General features: G+C 41.5%; 1 protein-coding gene across 1 annotated transcript; it reads right to left on the bottom strand.

Annotated features, from left to right (window-relative positions):
* Positions 1-1610: 1610 nt before the first annotated feature.
* Positions 1611-21265, bottom strand: LOC112224400 (heat-stable enterotoxin receptor-like). The gene is made up of 27 exons (XM_024387929.2): positions 20314-21265; positions 19867-19979; positions 19666-19733; positions 19141-19356; positions 18754-18875; positions 16901-17000; positions 16527-16641; positions 15562-15703; positions 15325-15407; positions 15110-15218; positions 13058-13139; positions 12768-12870; positions 12587-12649; positions 7610-7681; positions 7265-7369; positions 7099-7185; positions 6715-6847; positions 6410-6547; positions 6112-6200; positions 5847-5938; positions 5370-5528; positions 5019-5211; positions 4740-4914; positions 4464-4562; positions 4253-4347; positions 4020-4096; positions 1611-2294 (listed from the first exon to the last, which is right to left on the bottom strand). Exons 1-27 carry the CDS (start codon positions 20525-20527, stop codon positions 2069-2071), a joined length of 3270 nt encoding a protein of 1089 aa, XP_024243697.1. The 5' UTR covers positions 20528-21265; the 3' UTR covers positions 1611-2068.
* Positions 21266-22624: the final 1359 nt, after the last annotated feature.

Here is a 22624-nt window from a genome sequence, read left to right as displayed (position 1 = left end):
TTGGCATTCTCTCAATCAGCTTCACCTGGAATGCTTTTCCAACAGTCTTGAAAGAGTTCACTCTGCGGTCCAACTCATCCCAATTGGGTTGAGGTTTTGGTGATTGTGGAGGCCAGGTCATCTGATGCAGCACTCCATCACTCTCCTTCTTCGTCAAATAGTCCTTACACAGCCTGGAGGTGTGTTGGGTTATTGTCCTGTTGATAAACAAATGATAGTCCCATTAAGCTCAAACCAGATGGGATGGTGTATCTTCTGCAGAATGCTGTGGTAGTCATGCTGGTTATTAAGTGTGGCTTGAATTCTAAATAAATCACTGACTGTGTCACCAGCAAAGCACCCCCGCACCATCAAACCTGCTTCACCATGGGAACCACACGTGCAGAGATCATCAGTTCACCGACTCTGCGTCTCACAAAGACACGGCAGTTGGAACCAAAGATCTCAAATTTGGACTCATCAGACCAAAGACACATTTCCACCGATCTAATGTCCATTGTTCATGTTTCTTGACCCAAGCAACTTCTTCTTATTTGTGTTCTTTGGTAGTGGTTTCCAGAAATTCCACCATCAAGGCCTGATTCACACAGTCTCTGAACAGTTGATGTTGAGATGTGTCTGTTACTTGAACTCTGTGAAGCATTTATTTGGGCTGCAATTTCAGATGCTGGGAACTCTAATGAACTTATCGTCTACAGCAGAGGTAACTCTGGGTCTTCCTTTCCTATGACGGTCCTCATGAGAGCCAGTTTCATCATAGCGCTTAAAGGTTTTTGGGAAGTGTTCTGCATTGACTGACCTTCATGTCTTAAAGTAATGATGGACTGTCGTTTCTCTTTGCTTATTTGAGCTGTTCTTTTACCAAATAGGTAATTAAATAGGTAATAAATAGGTAACTAATTCATGAAGTTGGTTGAGAGAATGCCAAGAGTGTGCAAAGCTGTCATCAAGGCAAAGGGTGGCTACTTTGAAGAATCTCGAATATAAAATATATTTTGATTTGTTTATCATGTTTTTGGTTACTACATGATTCCACATGTTCATAGTTATAATGTCTTCACTATTATTCTACAATGTAGAACATAGTATAAATAAAGATAAACCCTTGAATGAGTAAGTTAGGTTTGTCCCAACTTTTGCCTGGTACTGTATATGGGTTTCACTGTAGTTAATCTCATTAACTTGTTCCCGGACAATAGATCCGAAGTGATTTTTTTTATTAGGCATCTAATGCTGTTACAATAGCCAGGATTGATTTGCTTTACAATACATTATCTTTATACAGATGTTTTTTATGGGTATAACAGTAATAGCAGTCATGCTATATTCTTGTTTTTAAAAAAATAATCTAAACAATGTAAATATGTGTTAGACAATTGTGTCATTTATAATTCACCGTAGAAAATCAGCGAGAGTGAGAACTTCCTTCCTACCCCCTTTAACTAAAGCTTCAATGTACACAGATACACCCCCATAACTTCTCAGACATCAGTGACATGGGAATTGTAATGCCTCAATATACTGTAACAGGCTCAATGAAACATGCTGTACAGGAATTATTCCAACAACTGTCAAATATAATCACATAAATAAATACAGTTTCAATGTCATTTGTTTTTAAACCATAAATTATTTTAATTTTCAGGATGGAATATTATCACAACAATGGTCCCCATATATTGCAATGAGTTAAAAGGAAGAAATGTATGAGGATTAATAATTGTAATATTTGATTGTAGACAACACAATTATTTAACACTTAAAAGGTACAAAAAAAGTAAGCACTTTTTGCTATCCTACCTAAGGTCAGTATTTGTTTCTCAGCATTTCTAGTGCTGAGGTTGTGGAAGGGAAGGTTTCCAGTATATCAGTACAGTGCTTAGTTGGTCTACAGCTTTGTGGTTCCTGCAAAAGGCCAGAATTATAACTCAAGATTTGCATGTGACTGTAGTTTTCAGAGAAATCTTGTCAATTGACAACCAATAATGATTGATGCAAATGTTTGGAGAAAACTTTCACATCAATAGACAAAAAAACAGCATAACCCTATTTCTGCTTGTCAAAATAACTACAATAAAGTACTGAAGTTGTTGACCGTAGCCAGATGGAGGTACTCTGGCTGGTCATCGTTATCATCCTCCTCTCCCCCCTGCTCCCCTCCATCCCTCCCCACCCTCCTCTGCCTCATGGACAGGGTATTCCTCTTCTCCATGACCTCTGACCCCAGCGAGCGGTTCTCAAGACACTCCTGGATCATCTGGGCCAGATCCTGCTGCAGACGCTGGCAGTTCTCCCTGCAGGGAAGGACAAGGACATAGGAGTTAATTATATAGATCTACATACAGTGCATTCGGAAAGTATTCAGACCCCTTGACTTTTTCCCCAAAAATGTACTTGTCAGCTTTATTCTAAAATGGATTAAATCGTTTTCCCCCCTCGTCAATCTACACACAATACCCCATAATGACAAAGCAAAAACAGTTTTTTTGCACATTTATTAAAAATAAAAACTGAAATATTACATTTACATAAGTATTCAGACGCTTTACCCAGTACTTTGTTGAAGCCCCTTTGGCAGCAATTACAGCCTTGAGTCTTATTCTGTATGACACTACAAGCTTGGCACACCTGTATTTGGAGAGTTACTCCCATTCTTCTCTGCAGATCCTCTCAAGCTCTGTCAGGTTGGATGGGGAGTGTCGCTGCATATCTATTTTCAGGTCTCTCCAGAGATGTTCAGGTTCAAGTCTAGGCTCTGGCTGGACCACTCAAGGACATTCAGAGACTTTTCCTGAAGCCCCTCCAGCATTGTCTTGGCTGTGTGCTTAGGGTCGATGTCCTGTTGGAAGATCTCTCTGTACTTTGCTCTGTTTATCTTTCCCTTGATCCTGACTAGTCTTACAGTCCGTGCCTCTGAAAAAAAACACAGCATGATGCTGCCACCACCATTCTTCACCGTAGGGATGGTGCCAGGTTTCCTCCAGACGTGACACTTGACATTCAGGCCAAAGAATTCAATCTTAGTTTCATCAGAACAGAGAATCTTGTTTCTCATGGTCTGAGAGACTTTAGGTGCCTTTATGCAAACTCCAAGCGGGCTGTCATGTGCCTTTTACTGAGAAGTGGCTTCTGTCTGGCCACTCTACCATAAAGGCCTGATTGGTGGAGTGCTGCAGAGAAGGCTGTTCTTCTGGAATGTTCTCCCATCTCCACGGAGGAATTCTGGAGCACTGTCAGAGTGACCATCTGGTTCTTGGTCATTTCCCTGTCCAAGACCCTTTCCCTCCGATTGCTCAGTTTGGCCGGGTGGCCAGCTACAGGAACTTATAGGAACTTCTTCCATTTAAGAATGATGGAGGCCACTGTGTTCTTGGAGAACTTCAATGCTGCAGAAATGTTTTGGTACTCTACCCCAGATCTGTGCCTTGACACAATCCTGTCTCAGAGCTCTACGGACAATTCCTTTGACCTCGTGGCTTAGTTTTTGCTCTGACATGCATTGTCAACTGTGGGGCCTTATATAGACTGGTGTGTGCCTTTCCCAATCATATCCAATCAATTGAATTTACCACAGGTGGACACAAATCAAGTTGTAGAAACATCTCAAGAATGCTCAAGGGAAACAAGATGCATCTGAGCTCTATTTCGAGTCTCATAGCAAGGAGTCGGAATACTTTTGTAAATATGGTATTTCTGTTTTTAATTTTTAATACATTTGCTGTTTTTGCTTTGTCATTATCGGGTATTGTGTGTAGATTGGTAAGGGAAACAAATCATTTAATACATTTTTGAATGAGGCTGTAACGTAACAAAATGTGGAAAAAGGAAAGGGGTCTGAATACTTTCCGAATGCATTGTAGATATGTAGCTCTAATGATATCTGTTTACCCTACAAAATGGAAGAAAGACATGAATGGAGAAGTTAATAATATAGATAGATCTAAAGATGACGTGTAGCTCTAGTGATTCTCGTGACTAAGTTATAGGGGAGCATATAAATTAGCGGCAGGTTAACTCACGCTGTCGGTGGCGTTGGCAGGTTGTAGTCCTCTCCTGTTTCACCTGTCAACCAGTAGGTCAACTCTGTGCCTTTACCCTGGGATATATATATATATATATATATACAGACACACACAATATTATATGATATTCAACACAGTAGATAAGAGTACTAAATAGTTCAAATGGCATCAAAAAAATCTGTATGATTCTATCATGACAAAGTGCAAAGCGGCATGTGCCATGTCCATACCTTGAGAAAAGTCTCCCCTCTCTTCTCGTACTCAAACTTGCAGTCTGTCCTCTGTAGGATGCTGATGGTGGGCTGACTGACGTGGATTCTCAGGGCTGGGAGGAGAGAGACAGAGTTGTATTTTACTCACCTGCCATGACAGCTGATATGAACATGAAATGTTTGTGTAGATTTGGTGTGGATATTTCCAGTGTTCCTGTAGCCTGCTTACGATGTCCCGTTGACTCCATGCTAGAGGCAGTGTTGACTGTGTCTCCAAACAGGCAGTATCTGGGCATCTTTATCCCCACCACTCCTGCTGCACAGGGGCCTAGGGAACAAGTAGTTAGACTTAAGGGGGGTATTGATGACAGACAGAGGGAGGAGAGAGAGTGAGGGATGTTACAGGAAAGAGCAGAGACGAAGGAGGTTTTTTATTGATGATATGTACGAGGAGAGAGGAGGACGTGTTATGAATTCAGGATAGGACTTGGGGAGCTACGGATACCTGAGTGCATCCCAATGCGGATCCACACAGGTAATCCCGGCAGATGTCTGAGCTGGAAGGTCCCCATAAATGCCAGAATGTCCAGGGCCATGCGGGAGATGTCCACCGCGTGCCTGTTCCCGTTCCGCCGAGGCAACCCTGACGCGACCATGTACGCATCACCTATCGTCTCCACCTGACACAGGACAAGAAGGAAGATATAGAAGCTATACATCTGCTATTGAACGAAACGTTTCAGTATACAGTAAGCATAGCATCAACCACAACCTTAACCCTAACCTTGTATACGTCGTGGTGGTCGAGGATGCTGTCGAAGCCCTTGTAGATGTCGTTGAGCATGTCCACCACTTCCATGGGGGTGCTGTACTGGCACAGGGTGGTAAAGCCCACGATGTCGCTGAAGTATACCGTCACCTCCTCAAACAGCTCCGGCTCCACGATGCCTGTCTCCTTCAGAGAACGCACCACAGGACTGGAGAGAGGAGAGAGAGAGGTCATTTGCTGGTCTTAAAGTGGTTTTCTGGTTGTGCAGTCTGACAAAGACCTGGTCGAAACACTGCACTTTATAAAACAAGAACATGGAACTGTGTTCGGGTATCTGTTCCTTTTTGTTGTTGTTTGTCGACTGACCGAGGCAGCAGCATGAAGTTGAGGCAGTCGGCCCTGTCTCTCTCAGCCTTGTACAGAGTTGTCCTCTCCTCCACCAGGTGCTCCAGGTTCCGGGAGTACATCTGTAGACGACGGATCAGGTTGTCCATGTAACTCTCATTAGCCTGGTTGTGCAGGTTACTATGGAAAAAAAGAACAGGATCAGTCACACACACAACAAGGGCAGCACATGTAGGTGCTGCCCTTGTGATGGATTTCTCAAATGTATCTTAAATGAAAGAGATGGGTGCAGCTTTACAGCAACTACATGTTAGTTATTTAGAAGCACTGCAAACCATAACCATGCTGGTCTTACTTATATCTCTATTTATTGTCATGTTACAGAGACATTTTACCATCTTTGTAAATTTATTCTTCACCTTTCTGATAAAATGGCCAAGTCCTGGCAAGTGTTTAGCTCTATCCAATAAAAGAGAGATAAATGTAGGTAGCTGGTACCTAAAAATCTTCCCCAGTGAGCTCTCTATCTTCTTAAAGTCAGGCCTTCGCTCTGGGTCCTCATCCCAGCAGATCTTTATCAGCATGTACACCTGTGGGCATTCAGAATAAAATAAATGTACAAGCCAAAGTTGATTACAGACTCTCTATCTCTATATCTGTCTTTCTCTGTACTGTAATCCCCCCCCCCCTATCTTTGTCACTCTTCTCTTTCTCTCTGTTGCACACAAACAGAGACAAACACACAAGCAAATGCCAATCTTACCTCCAGTTCTTTTTCTCCTGCAGTCTCAAAATTCAGATCAGGTCTGAAATAGGTTCTTTTGATAGGGTACTGCACTCTGGCCATTTTCTCTGATGAAGACAGAACAATTTGTGTGAGCGTCTTGTTAATCTGCTACACTATGTTGAGCTCAACTGAACAATGCTACAGTTGACCAGGAGGGGTCGATACTTCCCCAGAATTAAATGCAGGACCACTCAAAGTGCCAAAGATTACATTTTAAATAAGGGTAACTACAGTATAGCAACAGTATAAGGTGTTATATAGGAATGTGTTTAACCTGTGCGGTCGGAGTAGGCCTCGGTGTAAAAGGTTTTCCTCCTGAGAACTATCTCCTGGGCGATGATGGCAAAGCTGTAGACATCTCCCTTCTGGGAGATCCCCTGTCTTCGCAGGTGCTCTGGAGCTGTCCACAGGTCTGATGGGGGAGAAAAGGGAGGGGAAGGATGGAGAGGAAGAGAGAGTGAGGGGATAGGGGAGGATAGGTTAAAAAAAACAAGGGGCAGAACAGGGATCAGACAGAAAGAGACATCCTAGGACAGACAGACCTCAGGGGTCTAGCCCTACCGAAGTAATAGTTCCTACCTCTGCCTGGGTTTAGAATAGTGTTGCAGCCAAAGCCCGTGATCTTGACCACCATGCGGTTGTCCACCACACAGTTAGTGGACTTGAGACGGCCATGGACCTGGATGTCACTGGAATGGAGGTAGGACATACCCTGCGAAGATGAAGAAAGGGGAGGAGGTTTTGTCTTTGAATAAAGGCCTACTGTATTTCAATGACTCAATGTTGTCAAATGGATCAAAGCACTTCGGAAATGTATATCAATATTGACAAGGTAAAAACTCTTGGATAGGGTTTTAGCTTGGCTAAGGTTTTAGCATCTTACGGTAAATTGCTCTGAGTTGGCATTTTCTGAGCTCATACAAACCAACAGCAGAGTGTAGACTAGAGTTGTTGCTAGCCCACCTTGGCGATGTCGTACATTACAGAGATCTTAAACTCCCAGTCCATGAAGGTCTCCTCCGGGTATGAAATTTTGTCATTCAGCACACACTGAGGAAGGAAGAAGTTAAAAGTTCAAATGGGAAAGTGTGTGTGGGCGTGCGTGCGTGTTTGCCTGTGTGTTTCTCACCCTTAGAGATCCCCTCTCGCCGTACTCGAACACCCCAAACACACCATGATCATACTTGACTGTGCCATAGAACTTAGTCAGGTTGTAGTAGTCAATGTGCAGAAGCTGTAAATCAGGGAGATTGGATATAATAAAGCAATAGGAGTTATAACCAAATCAAATATGAACAACTAAACAAAGATACCACATGGACACATGTAAAAAGGCATACTTGATACCCTTTAGTAGTCCACCGGACATGATCAAACTTGATACCCTTTAGTAGTCTACCGGACATGATCAAACTTGATACACTTTAGTAGTCTACCGGACATTATCAAACTTGCTGTATAATTGGTGACTCACAGAGTTGAGCTCTATCCTCTGGCTCTTGTTAAAGTTCCCGTCCGAGTGTTTCAGCTCCTTCAGGATCACAATCTGAAACCATGACGACAACAGTCGCCTCAGTAAACCTGACCTTCATCACCGTGACAACGACAGTAGCCTTAGTACACCTGACCTTATCCAGCTCCCTCAAGATCCTTCTTCAAGTGTCAAAGTGAAGGAGTCGGGCAACATGAGTATACAATACACCTGACCTGACCACTGTATCAGTCACTGAGCCGTGGTAGTTGCTTTAACCTACATGTGTATATATGGCTCTTTATATGTATGTATGTAGAGTTGAAGTCGGAAGTTTACATACACTTAGGCTGGATTCATTAAAACTCGTTTTTCAACCACTCCAAAAATTTCTTGTTAACAAACTATAGTTTTGGCAAGTCGGTTAGGACATCTACTTTGTGCATGACACAAGTCATTTTTTCAACAATTGTTTACAGACAGATTGTTTCACTTATAATTCACTGTATCACAATTTCAGTGGGTCAGAAGTTTACATACACTAAGTTGACTGTGCCTTTAAACAGCTTGGAAAATTCCAGAAAATGATGTCATGGCTTTCGAAGCTTCTGGTAGGCTAATTGACATCATTTGAGTCAATGGGAGGTGTACCTGTGGATGTATTTTAAGGCCTACTGTCAAACTCAGTGTCTCTTTGCTTGACATCATGGGAAAATCAAAAGAAATCAGCCAAGACCCCAGAAAAAAAATGGAGAAATCCACAAGTCTGGGTTAAACACCTGAAGGTACCACGTTCATCTGTACAAACAATAGTACACAAGTATAAACACCATGGGACCACACAGCCGTCATACCGCTCAGTAAAGAGACACGTTCTGTCTCCTAGAGATTAACGTACTTTGGTGCGAGAAGTGCAAATCAATCCCAGAACAACAAGCAAAGGACCTTGTGAAGATGCTGGAGGAAACAGGTACAAAAGTATCTATATCCACAGTAAAACGAGTCCTATATCGACATAACCTGAAAGGCCACTCAGCAAGGAAGAAGCCACTGCTCTAAAACCACCATAAAAAGCCAGACTACGGTTTGCAACTGCACATGGGGACAAAGTTCTTACTTTTTGGAGAAATGTCCTCTGGTCTGATGAAACAAAAATAGAACTGTTTGGCCATAATGACCGTTGTTATGTTTGGCAGAAAAGGGGCAAGCTTGCAAGCCGAAGAACACCATCCCAACCGTGAAGCACGAGGGTGGCAGCATCATGTTGTGGAGGTTCTTTGCTGTAGGAGGGACTGGTGCACTTCACAAAATAGATGGCATCATGAGGGGGGGAAATTATGTGGCTATATTGAAGCAACATCTCAAGACACCAGTAAGGAAGTTAAAGCTTGGTTGCAAATCGGTCTTCCAAATGAACAATGACCCCAAGCATACTTCCAAAGTTTTGGCAAAATGGCCTAACAACAACAAAGACAAGGTATTGGAGTGGTCATCACAAAGCCCTCACCTCAATCCTGTAGACAATTTGTGGGCAGAACTGAAAAATAATGTGCGAGCAAGGAGGCCTGACACAGTTACACCAGCTCTGTCAGGAGGAATGGGTCAAAATTCACCCAACTTATTGTGGGAAGCTTGTGGAAGGCTACCTGAAATGTTTGACCCAAGTTAAACAATTTAAAGGCAATACTACCAAATACTAATTGAGTGTATGTAAACTGACCCACTGGGAGTGTGATGAAAGAAATAAAAGCTGAAATAAATCATTCTCACTACTATTATTCTGACATTTCACATTCTTAAAATAAAGTGGTGATCCTAACTAACCTAAGACAGGGAATTTTTTATCATTTTTTGGCCAGGTCGCAGTTGTAAATGAGAACTTGTTCTCAACTGGCCTACCTGGTTAAATAAAGGTGAAATAAATCAATAAAATAAATACAATTTGACCCAAGTTAAACAATTTAAAGGCAATGCTACCAAATACTCATTGAGTGTATGTAAGCTTCTGACCAACTGGGAATGTGATGAAAGAAATAAAAGCTGAAATAAATCATTCTTGTTGGCTGCTTTTCCTTTACTCTGTGGTCCAATTCATCCCAGACCATCTCAACTGGGTTGAGGTCTGTTGATTGTGGAGGCCAGGTCATCTGATACAGCACTTCATCCCTCTCCTACGTGGTCAAATTTAATTGAATTCTAAATAAATCACAGACAGTGTCACCAGCAAAGCACCCCACACCATCACCCCTCCTCAATGCTTCACGGTGAGAACCACACATGCGGAGGTCATCCGTTCACCTACTCTGCGTCTCACTAAGACAGGGCGATTGGAACAAAAAATCTCACATTTGGACTCATCAGAACAAAGGACAGAATTCCACCTGTCTAATGTCCATTGCTCATGTTTCTTGGCCCAAGCAAGTCTCTTCTTATTATTGGTGTCCCTTAGTAATGGTTTCTTTCCAGCAGTTCCACCATGAAGGCCTGAATCACACAGTCTCTGATCAGTTGATGTTGAGATGTGTCTGTTACTTGAACTCTGTGAAGCATTTATTTGGGCTGCAATTTCTGAGGCTGGTAACTCTAATGAACTTATTTTCTGCAGCAGAGGTAACTCTGGGTTTTCCTTTCAAGATAGAAAAATTACATCACCACATTAGTAAACTGGTAGAGCAGGGTCACAAGGCATCATATGGGAAAGTACAACCAGTGAAACAAGAGGTAACATAGTAATTAAAGTGGCCTCCCTGTGAGCAGAAGTTATGTTTGTTTTTACTATAATTTAAAAAATAAAATTGTAACATTCAACGGAAAGACAGAGGTAGAGTATAGTAGAGATTGTAGAGGGATTGCTGAGTTAAAGGAAACAGAGATGTAGACTAGAAGGTAACAAAGGATAGTAAGTTAATTGGAAAATAAGAGTTTAGAATTTGAATTGTTTGGATTGCTTAAGAGTTACCAATCTAGAATCTAACAAAATGTTATTTTTTTTGTTTTTATTGGGTTTTTCACGAGAATTTTTTTATTGGGTTTTATAAGGGAAAATATATCTTAAATTGTCACACACATGGAATTTTCTTAAATTTGTATTTTCTGAGTTTTAAATGAACACATGAATTATTTTTGCTAAAAAATGTACTGAAGAAACTTACTGTGACCTTGGATATGAAATGTATGAAATGTTTGACTGTTTTTAAATAATTTGTCTAATAGAGAAAGAAACACTTATTTGAACGGTCTGAATGTCCTCTGACCTCTGTCCTGACTTTCTAGTGTGGTCACCCTCGCTGGAAAGCTGAGAGACATTGGATGAGGATTTGAAGTTAATTTATCATACTGATAATTACGGAGAAGTTTATAGTGAATAGTCATGTGTGATTCGGACCACGAGAAGGTTAGTCCTGTCTCTGGTCTATTGTTCTATTCCTTGAATCAAGTTCTGGGTAAAGAAAACATGTAATGGAGTTATTAAGGGTAGTAATTCTAATTTGATTTGCAGTGCTGTGGTTTTTTATACATTGATCACGTTGTGAGTCATGTGTCAAAATAGGGGAATTACCAGTCTGAGGTTTTTGGATTGAAGTTTAGACACCTTGAGTAATATGTAGGAATGTATCGAATGATGTATGAAGGAGTGTATTGTTGTTTGTCTGTTTTGTTTCAATATAAATCTCACCAGATTGGGTCTGCTGGATGATCAGAATAATTTCCTGATCCTATGACTCTGCGATGAGGTGGACAGTGTCAGGGGGAGTATAAGCCAATTTGGAAAAAAAATTCAACAGAATGTGATGTTATTTTCTTTGACATTTGTTTTAGAAATTGCTATTAAGAATATTGGTAAAAGTAATCATTTGTCATGCAGTCAATGCTTGTCTAGATTTCCTAAATCAGAAATGAACTGAATTAAACTGTTGTTCTGATCGGTCCTTTCTCGAGATTATGGATTGTGACTACAGATAGTCATCAAGGGATCATTTGACCAAACGGTGTGGACCTCAAAACCTCCTCTAACCGACTGAAGAAATACGGCCCTGTCCTGCACCACTTCTATCAAGAGATCTGAGTCGGAGCCAGCAACTGGTGTGCAACATCCAATATCAACTACTTTTTCTCTCATGCCCTTCTTTCAGGAGTGCAACATAAATCTATGTGGAGTGAGCATGAAGAGAGATCCGTTCCAAAACCTCTCTTATGTTGCTGCTATACTGGTAGGCAAATGGACAAGACATAATAGGCGTTGTGGTGGGGCTCAGGTGAGACATTGAAATTGGGACATTGTCATGGGCCATCCACTTTGAACTGTGAATCTATCTGAAGATGAAGAAATGCCAGAAGAGTGCCGGGAAAGGGAGGGGGTTGGTCAATCGTGCCCGTAATTGATTTAGACTTGTTTGAAATTGTTTTATTTCGATTGATGAGGTCTAAACACTGCTAAATGTATCGTAATTTAGGCTGAGAATGCATTGAGATATGGATCTGTAATTATAATCATGATGAGAAAGTTAATACTGGAATTATAGGTTAAATATATTGTATGTTAATATAAATGTTCATTCTGCCAGTGTTGATGTGTGTTAAATTGAGGGTTATAATTTTGAGTGATAGAACTAATGTGAATCATTGAAGAATGTAGTTCTAAATTTTGGTTGGATAATTCATTGTTTTGTTTTATGATTTGGAAACTGAATGATTTTTTAAACAAAAACACATATTTTTACTCCTGATCTTATTTAGGCTTGCCATAACAAAGGGGTTAAATACTTATTGACTCAAGTAATTTCAGCTTTCCATTTTTAATTAATTTGTAAAAATTTCAAAGAACATAATTCCACTTTCACATTATGGGTTATTGTATGTAGGTTAGTGAAAAAACAACTCTATTTAGTCCACTTTAAATTCAGGCTGTAACACCACAAAATGTGGAAAAAGTCAAGGGGTGTGAATACTTTCTGAAGGCACTGTATAAGTTTGAGTTACCTTTTTATCATAGCGTCCTTGGCGGATCATATAACTTTTGTTTGTCCTGTGGTCTTCGTCAATCTGACAAACAAATGGACATAGACGGGAGTTAGAAGACGTATTAGAGAATGTGACTTAACTTTGAGATCTCACAATGATGACATGCTTAGGGGCGCCGCACACTGATGAACTAGCTGACCTTGAGGCAGACCAAGCTACGTTCATTATACTCCAGCGGGGTGATGAGGTCAGAGTGGATGTGAGACCATCTCTTCCTCACCTGGCGCTCTCTCCTGTTCTGCCTGGTAACAGATAGCAACACAGTGTAAGAGGTCTCCCCCTTAAAAATTGTTATACTGGACTGGGGGTTCCTGTTCTAGTGATTATATTTCTATGGTCACCCTGAACATACCATGATAGATAAAACAACCCTCTATGGAATCAGGCACCAAAATGGCAGATTTAAGGTGATTCTAACTTGTGCCTTACCTGTAGAAGATGAATGCGATGGTAGCCACCACCACCACAGTGACACCTAAGACAATGACAACGATGTTCTGCACCCCCAAACCTGGGGGGGGGGGGGCATGATTATGATGAGGAGACCAATAAAATGGACTGCGTCATAGCTATACAATTTCTCAATGAGTGTGCAGGGAAGGGGGTAATTTAGGTGGTATTACTGGACATTGAAATTGAGCAATTTAGGGTTCAGTGTCTTGCTTAAGATCGCTGTCGAATCCCCAAGACAACTTGGTGAATAATCTAGTTGGCTTACGGTTTTGAAACAGCAACCTTTTGATTGCTGACCCAATGCTCTTAACCCCTACGCTACCTGCCACCCTGATCTCACAACACTGGTTCTTGTCCCATATCTGTCTTATCGATCAGATCTGGGATGAAAAATGAATATGAAAGACACAGACCATACCGATCACTTATCGCAGACATTTTGGTGAAATCGTCCATTATAAGTACAGTGCATTCGGAAATATTCAGACCTGTTGACACTTTCCACATTCTGTTACTTTACAGCCTTATTCTAAAATTGAATAATAGTTTTTTCCCTCATCAATCTACACACAATACCCCATAATGACAAAGCAAAAACGGCATTTCAGACATTTTTGTTATTGTATTACATATACAAAACTGAAATATCACATTTACTTAAGTATTCCGACTCAGTACATTGTTGAAGCACCTTTGGCAGTGATTACAGCATAGAGTGTTCTTGAGTATGATGCTACAAGCTTGGCACACCTGTATTTGGGGAGTTTCTCCCATTCTTATCTGCAGATCCTCTCAAGCTCTGTCAGATTGGAATGGGGAGTGTCGCTGCACAGCTATTTTCAGGTATTTCCAGAGATGTTCGAGCGGGTTCAAGTCTGGGCTCTGGCTGGGCCACTCAAGGACATTCAGAGACTTGTCCCAAAGCCACTCCTGTGTTGTCTTGGCTGTGTGCTTAGGTTGTTGTCATATTGTAAGGTGAACCTTCGCCCCAGTCAGAGATCCTGAGCGCTCTGGAACAGGTTTTCATCAAGGATCTCTCTGTACTTTGCTTCGTTCATCTTTCCCTCGATCCTGACCAATCTCCCAGTCTCTGGTCTGAAACAAAATCACCACAGCATGATGCTGCCGCCACCATGCTTCACCGTAGGGATGGTAGGAACTCTAGAGCTCTGTCAGAGTGACCGTCGGGTTCTCGGTCACCTCCCTGACCAAGGCCCTTCTCCCCCGATTGCTCAGTTTGGCCGAGTGGCCAGCTCTAGGATCAGTCTTGGTGGTTCCAAACTTCTTCCATTTAAAAATGATGGAGGCCACTGTGTTCTTGCGGACCTTCAATGCTGCAGAAATATTTTGGTACCTTTTTTTGGTACCCTTCCCCAGAACTGTGCCACGACACAATCCTGTCTCAGAGCTCAACGCACAATTCCTTCGACCTCATGGCTTGGTATTGCTCGGACATGCACTGTCAACTGTGGGACCTTATATAGTCAGTTGTGTGCCTTTCCAAATAATGTCTAATCAATTGAATTTACCACAGGTGGACTCCAATCAAGTTGTAGAAACATCTCAAGGGTGATCAATGGAACAGGATGCACCTGAGCTCCATTTCGTGTCTTATAGCAAAGGATCTGAATACTTTTGTAAATAAGGTATTTTTTTATTTATTTTTTTAACACATTTCTAAAAACCTGCTTTTGCTTTGTTATTATGGGGTATTGTGTGTAGATTGATAAGGAAAACAATTATTTGAATCCATTTTAGAATAAGTCTGTAACGTAACAAAATGTTGAAAAAGTCAAGTGGTCTGAATACATTCCGAATGCACTGTAGCCTATACTAGAGAAATGTGAAGTTTAAAATGAAATAATTTTGCTCATGTGGGTGATTGTTAATGGTACAATTGATGGCTACAACCATCAAACTAGTAGTAGTAGTTTAAAGGATCATTAAAAAAACTGTGCACATCAATTCAGGCAATTTATCGTGATATGGATTTCTGTGCATTTCGCTCAGCTTTAGTTTAACCCATACCCTGGTCTGGAATGTCATTTGGGAGATGTCTGCCCCAGATAAAGGATGGTTTACTGTTGACGATGTTGGTGTAGTTGTAGACAGTGTTGAATATAAATAAAGTTTCATACTGCGGAGGAGACAGGGAAAGTGTTAAAACATTCAAATTGACACGATAGAATGATGTAAGTCATCTGCTCAATTACTAAAAATGTAAATGATGATAGCTGACCTACCTTGTTGTCAGTGGTGGTGTAAATGACTGAAAAATTCACATCTCTGTCCCCATGGTCATCCAGCTTGTAGTGGCCTGCGATGCCTTTATGGAAACACATATACACAGCTTACACTAAACAGATCTACAGAACTATACGAACACACACACACACACACACACACACACACACACACACAGGTGGCCATATGTCCAGGCCAGACCACATGGCTTTATGTGTTGTTTCCTGGTCTCTTACCGTCAAATGAGATGTTTCTGAAGTGGTTGATATTGACTACCTCGGTGCGGTTGAGCTCAGACTCAGGCTTGCTCCAGATCTTTCTCATCACCTGACCAAACAGGAGCACTGCGTCATGGTACGCTGCCATATAGTCATTCATCTGGAGAGAGCGGAGATCGATTGCACCCTGGTCAAAAGTAGTCCATTACTTTTTTCTCCTTCAGTGATAATTCAAATGTAGGGGCAGCAGTTCATTATAATATTTTGGGGCATGGATTGCTCACAGCTCTTTTTGTGCAACTGTGAGTGAGTGTCATTCCAGGTTATGTAATCTGTTTTGTTAAAAGCAAAATTAAAAATTAAAAAAGCAAAATCATTTTTTGTCGGATGTTTTCTGAGATTCTTAATGTAAACATTTAGGGCAGTAGTGCCATTACATGTTATATATGACTATGGCCAGTGACGGTGTCTTGTGAAAGACTCACGTATGACTTTGTGTCAATTGAGAACACTTGACTCTATCAGTGGTTCTCAATTCTCTTCTTAGGGATCCAAAGCAGTTCCAGAGCTAGAACTCCTGATTCAACTTGTCAATTAATACAATTATAACACCTATGGAATTTTAACAATATCATATGGCTAACCAGAATTAAAAAAAACCTGTATGGTTCTTCAAAAAGATCTACAATGAACCTTTGAGATTGAGAAAGGTTCTATATAGGACCACTCTCCATAAACTAGCCCCAGAAAGGGTTGTAACCATTGCGGGACTGTTGGAAGTGGTTCTTCATAGAACCTTCAAAGAATTTCACTATTTAGCACCAAAACGTAATCTGCTATGGTTACAAGCCAATTGACCCTTATTTGGCACTATATAGAACCATTTGTTTTTAGTGTGTACAGTACAAAGGGAATAGGATGCCATTTTGGACACAACCTCAGAGTACAATGATAGACGGCCCCAGCCCAGCAGGGTGTCTCACCGTCACGTTGTTGCCCAGGTCTGTGTCCACAGTATAGTTCCTAGTGTTGGGCATGGTGAGAACCAACACGTTCTTCATAGCAGGGATAGAGGACTTATTGGTGTAGTACTTATCACTGTGGGGAGTCATGGGTGCATTGTCAATGACACTGCAAACACTGGTGCTCTCTGACAAGCAAGGCGATTACAGTATTAAGCCTCGTTGAACTTTTTCAGGTGAAAAAATGCAAACACAAATAATAGACTGGGGAGAGAGAAAAAGAGAGAGAGAGAGAGAGCGAGAGAGAGAGAGAGAGAGAGAGAGAGAGAGGCAGAGAGACAGAGAGAGAAATGAGGATAGAGAGAGAGAGAGTGAGAGAAAGAGAGAGGACTAACTTGTAAAGATCGACCAGGATGAAGACAACACTAGGATCAACCTCCATAGTTCCATTTTTCAGGTCCACGATATCTCCTGGCGTCCCACACACTATGAACACTGCACAGTCAGTGAAGAGGAGAGTGAGTGAGATATATATATATAGAGAGAGAGAGAGAAGTCGTGGCCTTCAATGGCGTGCCCCCCCCTCCCCGAAATCTGATTGGTCTCTGAATATTTTGATAACTTTGACAAAGACGGACACTGACATCAATCTCACCTGAGAAAGCATCCGAGCAAGCGATACAAAACCCATGTATTTGATGCTATCTGGTCAAAAATAGTATGACATGCTGTCTTGACAAAAATAGTATAGAAAATAGTCGTATTCTTTTTGGCCAGACAGCATCAGATAAACTACATGGCCAAAATTATTTGGACACCCATTTCAGCCATACTCTTTGCTGACAGGTATATAAAATCTAGCACACAGCCATGTAAACTCCATAGACATACATTGGCAGTAGAACGGTCTTACTGAAGAGCTCAGTGACTTTCAACGTGGCACCGTCATAAGATGCCACCTTTCCAACAAGTCAGTTTGTTACATTTCTGCCTTGCTAGAACTTCCCCGGTCATCTGTAACTGCTGTTATTGTGAAGTGGAAACATCTAGGAGCAACAACGCCTCAGCCGCGAAGTGGTAGGCCACACAAGCTCACAGAATGGGACCGGCGAGTGCTGAAGTGCATAGCACATAAAAATTGTTTGTCCTCGGTTGCAACACTCACTACTGAGTGAGTGTTGCAACCGTGGCCGAGCAGCCACACGCAAGCCTAAGATCACATGCGCAATGCCAAACCGTTCTCCGGAGTGATGAATCACACTTCACCATCTGGCACTCCGATGAACGAATCTGGGATTGGCGGATGCCAGGAGAACGTTACATGCAAGAATCCATAGTGCCAACTGTAATGTTTGGTGGAGGAGGAATAATGGTCTGGGGCTGTTTTTCATGGTTCGTGCCCCTTGGTTCCAGTGAAGGGAAATCTTAACATTACAGCATACAATGACATTCCATAACAGTTTCACAATTCCTGATATTTAATCCTAATAAAAATTCAATTTTAGGTCAGTTAGGATCACCACTTCATTTTAAGAATGTGAAATGTCAGAATAATAGTAGAGTGAATGATTTATTTCAGCTTTTATTTCTTTCATCACATTCCCAGTGGGTCAGAAGTTTCCGTACACTCAATTAGTATTTGGTAGCATTGCCTTTAAATTGTTTAACTTGGGTCAAACGTAATGGATAACCGACTTTTTGAAGTGATTTATTTGACAATCAGATGAAAACATAATGACTGGTTGTGTTCATGACATATTAAAATGAAATACATATTTACAGTTAAATTTCATCTTTACTATAAAGCCCATAAAAAAATGATATCGCTCCTATGCACACATAGAAGGTCCAGTTAGAAAAATAGACAGCCCCCGAATTTCACAGTGTCACTTGCACTTGTGATGGCACTTTCAAGTGAATTTACTGCTGAATGCTAATACCCTTTTATAAAACCAGACCTTGAATGCAAACACTGTAACAAGACTTTTGGAATTGACTCAGGATTTATTTGAACTGTAAAATGTACCAACGCTAAGCTGAAGCATTTAATGCGTTGAACCATCATAATTATATACAAAAAATCCACCTTGCAAATGTTATGGCCACCCTAAACTGGGTCTGTGCCCCACCTTGTCCACCCCATTCAAAATGTTCTGGACACTGCATTGCTGGCCTTCCCCCTGGTGGGCTATCTATCTGCCAATCCTCCAGATTTGTGAAAGGAGTGAGATGATGTGGGTTTACTTACAATTGCTTGTCCTCTTTTTGGAGTTTAATTCCATTCTAAGGTCTTCCGCTTTGGTTATAACTTGGGTATTTTTGACATGTAAGGAAAAGTGGGCTGAGCCTGTACCAAGTGCATTGATGTACCTGAGGAGGGATGGGGAAATACAATGACATCAGTATCAACATCACATCTAAGCAAATATAATATACACAAATAAATATTCTCAGTCATCCATCGTCCATTAGCCTACGGAATCACTTGTCAGGTAATATCCACCTTCACCCTTTTCCAGCATAATACACCTACAGAACTGACAAGTCAGGACACAAGTGACTCAAAAGCAACTCAAAGGAAACTCACAAACAGCTCACAAATGTCTCACAAGCGACCCACAAGTAAATCACTCACCAGAAGCAGTCCTCAGTGTTCTCCTGCTTCTTATAGAGGAAGGCTGTGGACCACTTGGGTTTGATATTGTTTTTGAAGTCCCAGAATTTTGTGAAGAATGTGGAGATCTTGCGTGCAGGGGGCAATATGCGGGTCAGGTTGTCTTGGTAGTCACAGGACAGAGCAAAGCTGCCTGCTGAGATGATGGGCATGAGGAGCTTCAGACCAACCTCTTGACTGGAACATTGAGAGGGGAGGGAGAGAGGGATTGAGGGAGGGAGAGAAAGAGAAGGAAAGAGGGATGGAGACAGAGAGAGAGAGACAGCGAGAGAGAGAGAGAGCGAGAGGGATATGGGCAGAGGGATGGAGGGTATGTGAGACAGAAAGACAGACAGACACACACAGGGGAGAGTGGGAGAATGACACAACAGTATGTAATAAATAAATAAAAATGTAACTACAAGAGTAAACAAGTTGAATAAAGGTGAGGGCAATATATATAGAGGAAGTAAAAGAGAAAGGGTGTCACGGCAACACAACACTTACTCAACCATCTGAAAGGTTGCATGGGTACAGGTGGGCCCCAGCAAAACCCAGCCCTCCTGGCCTGTTTTCTGAAACAAAGGAGAAGCAGCTTAGATATGTGAATATTTGTGTGTGTGTGTGTGTGTGTGTGTGTGTGTGTGTGTGTGTGTGTGTGTGTGTGTGTGTGTGTGTGTGTGTGAGAGAGAGTTGGTTAACACTCACAGTTAGGTTCTTCAAGGTCTCCACCACTTCACAAGTGCTGCTTTTGCAGCCTTTCTTGCTGTACAAACTAGTCTCGAGCCCAAGGAAGTTTGCAGTCAGGTTTCGCTTCACTCCTTGGAAAAGAAAACATCAATACACCATAATGGTGGCATAAAGATTACGGACCCACAGATAGTAAGTCAGCAGAACATCAAATCTGAGCTGATAAGATAAGTTAAAATCACAAAAAATTAAGCTAAAAATATTTAGGTTAGGCTAAGGTCCTTACATCTATAACACAATGTAGGCCCAGGATATCCTTATAAACCAATTTTGTTTTTTATAGTCTGCTATATGTGATAATTGTACACTACCAATTAAGGGGGCCCAGCCACGGTGGGACTTGAACCAGCAACCCTGTGCAAATGCTCTATTCATTTACAGTTTTTAAATTATAATTACATTTACCGTTTGGACAGCTTTTACAGGGGAGTTCAGCGTCGAGCTGGATCGCACTCTCCACAGCGCTACGGACAAATGTCATACTCCAGGGAGAGATGTCGTCATCCAGCAGAACTACGTTCATCATGATCCCATCCAGACAGTGAGGGTATATCGCCTCGCATCGGCCTGCGATCAACACCATCCAGCAGACACACACCCACCAACCTCTATGAGCCATTCTGAGGACTTAATGTATAAGCTAATGAATGTTCCTATTTTTCATAAGGAGAGTCTTTGGATTTCCCAGTCTAGATGACCTGTTCTGGTACCAATGATGTTGAGGAGATGTTCAATGACAAGACATTGAGCTGTGGGTGGGTAAAATCCATTTGCCAGAAATGTTCTAATAATTCCAAAAAGTAAAAAGTTACTTGTCATCCCTTTTATTCTGTATTCCAAATATCGCAATATTCTCACGCAATATATATTCCATTCAGCACATGTACTTTTTCCAGTTGGAAAACAAAATTGGTGTGTGAAAAACAGCCTATAAAAATGTATTTACTTCTCTGAATGTCTCAAACGTTTTTCATTCATTTAACTACTTACTGTGAAATCTTTCATTGATCGACTGCTTTGTTTCAAAACAAGGATGTATGGATTTACACACCTGCTTTGTTCCGCTCAGATTTGACAACTCACCTGCTTTCTTAACTCACCTGTTAATGAACAACTGGAATCGACACATAGTCTGAGGGATGGGTTGGTCTGCCAATAACTTCCTCACCATTCATTGTTCAAGGTCCGTATGAACCAATACTCAGACATACTGCACACTTCACATCACACAACCACCATATGGACAATACACACAGGCTAGTACACATCCATTGGCCTGTAGGCCTATAGGGTAAAATGACTGGAGTCAACAGCATCAACTGGGTAATGAGGCATCCACCTGATTTCACTTCGAATAATGTATGGACCTCCCTTCCATCTTATATAGTGCAAGTCAACAGCAAACCTGGTTTCATAAACAAATAAAGCAACACCTCATGGCACAACGCCTCTCCCCCATGTGACCTACTTGTTGCGTGTATGCACTGACATGTACTGTACTTTTTATATATTTTTTATTTGAACCGTTATTTAAATAAAGTCAGTGTATGTGTAACGGATAGATCCACACATAGACACTACATGTTCATGTTTTTAAACGTATGTAAATTGTTTTGCCTGTAATGTATTTTTTTGTTATGTGTCGGGACCCAGTAAGACTAGCTGTTGCCATTGGCATCGGCTAATGGAGATCCTAATAAATCAAATCAAATCAAATGGTAAGACAGGAAAGGGGAAATGGTGGTTTCTAATTGGAAAGTCTGGAAATTATCAAATCTGTTTCAAATGGCAGCCTGATGAGGACCTGATGAGGACCTGATGAGAAAAAAAAATCCAGAAAATCACATTGTAGGATTTTAAATGAATTTATTTGCAAATTATGGTGGAAAATAAGTATTTGGTCAATAACAAAAGTTTATCTCAGTACTTTGTTATATACCCTTTGTTGGCAATGACAGAGGTCAAATGTTTTCTGTAAGTCTTCACAAGGTTTTCACACACTGTTGCTGGTATTTTGGCCCATTCCTCCATGCAGAGCTCCTCTAGAGCAGTGATGTTTTGGGGCTGTTGCTGGGCACTTTCAACTCCCTCCAAAGATTTCTTATGGGGTTGAGATCTGGAGACTGGCTAGGCCACTCCAGGACCTTGAAATGCTTCTCACGAAGCCACTCCTTCGTTGCCCGGGCGGTGTGTTTGGGATCATTGTCATGCTGAATGACCCAGCCACGTTTAATCTTCAATGCCCTTGCTGATGGAAGGAGGTTTTCACTCAAAATCTCACGATACATGGCCCCATTCATTCTTTCCTTTACACGGATCAGTCGTCCTGGTCCCTTTGCAGAAAAACAGCCCCAAAGCATGATGTTTCCACCCCCATGCTTCACAGTAGGTATGGTGTTCTTTGGATGCAACTCAGCATTCTTTGTCCTCCAAACACGACGAGTTGAGTTTTTACCAAAAAGTTATATTTTGGTTTCATCTGATCATATGACATTCTCCCAATCTTCTTCTGGATCATCCAAATGCTCTCTAGCAAACTTCAGACGGGCCTGGACATGTACTGGCTTAAGCAGGGGGACACGTCTGGCACTGCAGGATTTGAGTCCCTGGTGGCGTAGTGTGTTACTGATGGTAGGCTTTGTTACTTTGGTCCCAGCTCTCTGCAGGTCATTCACTAGGTCCCCCCGTGTGGTTCTGGGATTTTTGCTCACCGTTG

This window comes from Oncorhynchus tshawytscha, linkage group LG25 (genome assembly GCF_018296145.1).
Source record: "Oncorhynchus tshawytscha isolate Ot180627B linkage group LG25, Otsh_v2.0, whole genome shotgun sequence".
In the NCBI taxonomy this organism is placed as follows: Eukaryota; Metazoa; Chordata; class Actinopteri; order Salmoniformes; family Salmonidae; genus Oncorhynchus; species Oncorhynchus tshawytscha.
Note: the sequence above shows the minus strand (reverse complement) of the source record. Positions and strands in the feature narration are given on the sequence as shown.